The following is a 5,484-nucleotide window of genomic DNA, read 5'->3' as shown; positions in this document are numbered from 1 at the left end:
CTTATATTCCATCCCATTCACGTTATCTCATCATCAAATAATTCCATCTCTTTCACATCATTTCCACACCTACATTCATTACTCTCATCCAACCAACACACACTAAAACCTTGCTGCTCTTCTTCATTTCAATTTCATTCCTCTCACCGTTAATCTTCATCACTAAACCGCTTAATCTTTTTCTTCGGTTTTGCTTTTACCCTTTTCCAAAACCAAAGAAACCTAATGACTCAATCATTTACAGTAATAAGTGAATAACTTTATTAACCAACCTTCATGTAAACAATTAAAATAACTTAGTGAGAGATAACAAAAAGGGCAGCGCAACAAAAACCGTTACATTTAACGGGAAGGTAATTGCAGATTAAACCCTAAAAGAGGAAATCAAACAACAACAAAACACTCTAATATAGAAATACACATAGTAGTGTTTAGAGGAATGAGAGAAGTAAAACGGAGATTGCTAACGGAAATTGCTGAGTATATATATATATATATATATATATATATATATATATATATATATATATATATACACATCAATCAGTGCTGGTCATTTTAAGCCGTCTGATTGGAGAGTGAATCACTGAGGGTGAAGATGACGAGGAAATAGACGGTGGTGATGATGATGACATTTCAGAAGTGTCTAAGAGCTTCCTTTTGAGGATCCCTTCCCTGTCTTGGCCTTCAACCTTAGCCTCCTTTGTTGTCATGTAATCCTTCAAACGCTTAACGTCAGATAACTTCACTGGCTTAACTATGAAATCCTCTGCACCCTCTTCCAAACATCTGCATAATTTCCCAAAATTCAAAATCTTTTTCACCACTTTTTCTTTACCCAATTCAACTCCCAGAAAAACTAAACTCTCCAACACAATGGTACCTGTCTATGCGTGGCAAAACGTTTTCAGAGGACATAATCACCACTGGAGTTTCCTTGAAAGTGGACGATTCCTGTTCCATGTTAAACCTTTAGAAAACCCATTATTGTGCTTTATTATTATTATAATGTGGAAAATTGAAGGGACATTGTTTGAATTGTCTAACCTTGATTTTCTTCAGTAACTCATAACCTGTCATTCCAGGCATGCAGTAGTCTGTGATAATTAGATCCACCTTTAAACCCTGCAAAGGAAAATGGCACAACCCAGATTAGAACATTATGGTTTCATTTTTATGTCAGTTTTTTTCTTCTTATGTAAAATGGAACTGAATTAAATGATCCCCATGATACATACAACAAAACCATTAGTTTCGGAGGGAATTTTCTGCTCGTCCAATAGTCCAAGCAATTGCAGTGCTCTCAGCCCACTATCCACAGCAGTAACTGCAATTTAACAACGAAAATCTTCAGTTCACAAGCGAAGATTTTTATCAAGCAAATCAACAAAAACTTCTTTTTTGACTTAATTATTTGACAGAATTAACCTTTGCAAGCTAAGACTTTGAGCAAGCGTTCGATGACTTTGCGATCAACGAGGCTGTCATCAACTGCTAAAACATGAACCTCTTCGGATTTCTTGGGTGAGAGAGCAAAACCCTCAATGTTTTCTGACATCCTTGGCCATGAAACGATAGTGTTGGAGTCCATCTCTTGCTTCGACCGGAGGAAAAGCAAAGAGTGAGAGAAAGAGACAAAGACAGAGACGAAGGAATCCTCAACGTGACGCGGGTGCTTGCTTAGATCTTAAATACAGCTTAGTGTAATATAATAATGTAACATGAGATGTTCTTCTGTCAATCTATCCATTATCATATCATGTCACGTCACCATTTTCTTTCACTTTTTCTGTAACCCATTTGTGGAAATCTTCACAACGGAAATAAAAATTTTTCACACTTGTTAAAGAATAATAAAAAGATCTAGATCAACAGTTGAAAAAGCAAAAAGGTAATTTTTTTTACCAAAAAAGTTTAATGTTTAGTTATAAATCATACGTATAAGCTATATGTTTATTGATATTTTAAAAACAAATTTATTTATTGGTTTTTATGGTTACTTTTAAAATTATACATTCCAAAGCTCAAAATACTTTCTGATGAAAGATATATTACATCATATTAATTTGCGCAGTTGAAAATATTAAAATTTGATTGGAAAGTATGACATATCTTTACACTAGTATAATATTATTAAGTAATTACGCGTATTACAATTGTTGAATTTTGTATTACGTCATTAATAGTTGTTTACAGAAGTTTATTCCAATTAGACAATGTTGTTTAATAAAAATTATAATTGGGGTATATAATTTGAAGTTACTATACGACTAACATTGTTTTGTACATTATTCATACACAACTCAAATTTATATTACACGTTGATTCATAATAGGAAGAATATTCATTAAAAAATATTTATTGATGTCTTTTGAAAGTTCTATATTAAAGATATCATATCAGATATGTACACATGACCTACAACACATATCTATAACCTTAATCTTTATCTTGATCAGTTAGAATAAGTTTAAATTATACTTGTACTCAAACATCAACATGTGTTCTGATTATATTATAAAATTTTATTCACTTTTCATCATTATTCACTTCTCATCACTTAATATATTAATCTACATAACTTATATCATTACAAAGTAAAAGATCTTCCTAACATAAGTGGATATGCTTAATACCTCACATTACAACAGATATTCATATACCATCTCGACCTTAACTCTTATTATCTCAAAAATATACTTTAATCATATATAATCCAACATGAAACTAAATATGGATAAATTTTAATTGATTATTTATCATGCTATAATAATATTCAAATAAAAAAAAGATGATGAAATATACAATTTAGTGATATAAATACATATATAAATAATTTTAATATTTAGAAATATTTTAGTTAAAATTTAGAAAATATTGTACTCGTTCAGTTATTATTTTGTTGGTTTGGCAACTTAAACACATTTATAAATTCGTGTAGTCATTATTCTTAGTCACTAAGCCTAAGATATGCTCGTCCAATAATCTTTTAGTCAATCCAATGAACAAAACTCTTGAATTTTCATCTAAATGAATTTCACCTAAAAAATAAATAATCAATCAATGATTAAACCTAAACAAGATCTTGATTTTCAAATAAATGATTTTCGCTTAACAAGCCAAATAGTTACCAACAATTATATTATTTGTATAAACATTCTTATTTATTTATATAAATAACTTATTCAAAACATTATGCTTTAAATGAGAAAAAAATATTAAACATATTTTGAAGCATTAATAGAGTTTGGTTAGAATTTGTAAAACTTAAGTTAAACACCTGCTTTAATCATTTTAGCTTTAGAATAAGTTTTGTAATATTTATTAACACGTGTAGCTGTAGCAAAACTCATAAAATTAAGATTAACCACTCATTCAAGTTATCATGCATTGTGAATACTCTTAAACAATGTTACTTGATATAAGCAACTACGCATATGTGGAATATCAAGTCATTTCCTCAAATGGTAAATTTTGTTAAACAATGCTCTTAACAAGTAATGTTTTTAAGCAAGTACATTGAATATGATTTAAGACAAACATTTAATATATATATATATATATATATATATATATATATATTAATCAATTGACTGGTCGAAAATAATTAACTGCATACATTATTTTTTAAAATATAATTAGCTTAAAAATTTATCTATTGAAAATTCATTTTTAAAAGTAATGTAATTATGAATGAAAGATTTTGTATTCCATGTATCAGCTAATATCTGTGTATAATATAAAGTCCCTTTGGCAAAAGCAAATCTATATCAGGAAATCACAAAATCTTTAGTGTCCCTTTTTCTTGTTCTTATTTTTATAATTTTAGGAGAAGGAGCTCAGATTCTGAAATCCACTTCCAAGTAAGATCTCTCTGTATCACAAAACCTTTCTTTTAATACTAATAAATATATAATTAATTATCTTTGTGATCGTTATTGGGAATGCCAAACATAGCGTGTTAAAGAGGAGATTTTGGTCAATCCTCCGGGTGTGGAAAGATATGACGTGTCACACAGTGATTGCCTGGATTGGTTGACCCGAAGTCAATGCTTTTCAAAACTGCGCCGTCAAATCCCAAGCTCCCTCAACTGGAACCAACGTAACAACCGCTTCTACCGGCGATACTTTCGCTTCTTTTCATTTTTTTCTTTTTCTTTTTTTCTTTCTTCCTTTTGAAGACCATTGTGTATCTGATAATTCGTGAAAAACCTACGAGATTTTTTTTTATATAAAATAGCCTGTAAAATTATTTATTTACATTGCCTGACTACTACGAAAAAAAAAAAATCATGTTAGTCAAATAACTTACTAGTTGAAAATATTTTAAATAGCTTTTTTCCTGAAATTATAAAACTTTTTCCAATGTAAAAGTTCTCAAAAGTAATTTTACTTTTGTATCTAAACAAATTTCTATGTGTAATTTATTCTTATAAATAATAAACATAACTGATAATTTTTAGGTGATTAAAGTATGTAATTCAAATTAATTACTTAAATTTTTTTCTTAAAATTAATTTAATTTTATATTTATTTAAGGTTTAATTAAGTTTTAAATTTTTTATAAATATAAAAAATTAATTGAATTTTTATGATCTATTAAATATTTAATAAAATCATACTTTTTTAATTAAATTTTTGCCAGTTAATTTTTTATCTAACTACGATTTTATTTCGATATCTTCTTTAGTTACCATAGATTCATATAATTTTTACTCATTCTTTTATTTTTAAAAGAAATAATAAAAACATAATAATGGGTAAACGATTTGTGATGAGAACTCCGAGCTGGAGCGTGGAGAATATCTATGTCGTTAAGTGATAGCATGCACGTTTTGCCACGTGTACTGTCCTTTTTCTTTATCTATGTCTGAATTAAAGGTTTATTTTGAAACGGTTATAAATATAATTTGTCATTTAAAGATTAAAAGTTAAAAAAACAAATTTGCTATTATCAAAATTAAAACATTAATATTTTCTTTTGTCTGAGACACTCTAATTATTGTCCTATTTATTTGTTTTAAGATTATTAAGATTATTTTGATATTAGCGTTTTCGTAGTTACATTGTCCTTATTCTTTTATTTTTGTAACAAATCAAACAGTAAGAAAATACTATTTAAATTTTTTCATGTGCCAGTCTACCCTAATATCTTATATATCAAACTTTTAATTTAGACTATTTCAGAGCAAAGTTCCTGGTTTTATAAAACAGAAAAATTAGATGTCAACATTTGAAATTAAGAAAATAAAATTTTCGGATTATAAAATTTTATTTTATCGTATATGATGAATGAAAAAATTATTTCCAAATTTATATATATTAATAAAAAGAAGTTTCTAGGAGTTTTAGAGATGTGATTGCTAGCATCTTTTGTAAACAAATGTAAAAAAATTTATGTTTTTTTAAGGGAAAGTTAATTTGTTTTTTTATAAATATTATAAGTTGTTTAATGTTTTATTAGTTTGAATTCTTTTCATAATA

The 5,484-nt window shown here is 27.7% G+C and overlaps 1 protein-coding gene across 1 annotated transcript; it reads right to left on the bottom strand.

Annotated features, from left to right (window-relative positions):
• Nucleotides 1-317: 317 nt before the first annotated feature.
• LOC108321422 (two-component response regulator ARR17) lies at nucleotides 318-1,708 on the bottom strand. The gene is made up of 5 exons (XM_017553167.2): nucleotides 1,429-1,708; nucleotides 1,239-1,327; nucleotides 1,048-1,125; nucleotides 884-954; nucleotides 318-789 (listed from the first exon to the last, which is right to left on the bottom strand). Exons 1-5 carry the CDS (start codon nucleotides 1,589-1,591, stop codon nucleotides 540-542), a joined length of 651 nt encoding a protein of 216 aa, XP_017408656.1. The 5' UTR covers nucleotides 1,592-1,708; the 3' UTR covers nucleotides 318-539.
• Between the last annotated feature and the right edge of the window lie 3,776 nt (nucleotides 1,709-5,484).

The sequence above is a fragment of the Vigna angularis genome, chromosome 1 (assembly GCF_016808095.1).
Source record: "Vigna angularis cultivar LongXiaoDou No.4 chromosome 1, ASM1680809v1, whole genome shotgun sequence".
NCBI lineage: Eukaryota > Viridiplantae > Streptophyta > Magnoliopsida > Fabales > Fabaceae > Vigna > Vigna angularis.
Note: the sequence above shows the minus strand (reverse complement) of the source record. Positions and strands in the feature narration are given on the sequence as shown.

Bases quoted from the DNA above. Each gene is read 5' to 3' on its own strand.
- LOC108321422 (XM_017553167.2), bottom strand. From the start codon at position 1,591: ATGGACTCCAACACTATCGTTTCATGGCCAAGGATGTCAGAAAACATT. The intron at 1,328-1,428 runs GTTAATTCTGTC...GTTAAATTGCAG, and splicing joins CAAAGTCTTAGCTTGCAAAG to TTACTGCTGTGGATAGTGGG. The intron at 1,126-1,238 runs GTATGTATCATG...TTTCCTTTGCAG, and splicing joins CCGAAACTAATGGTTTTGTT to GGTTTAAAGGTGGATCTAAT.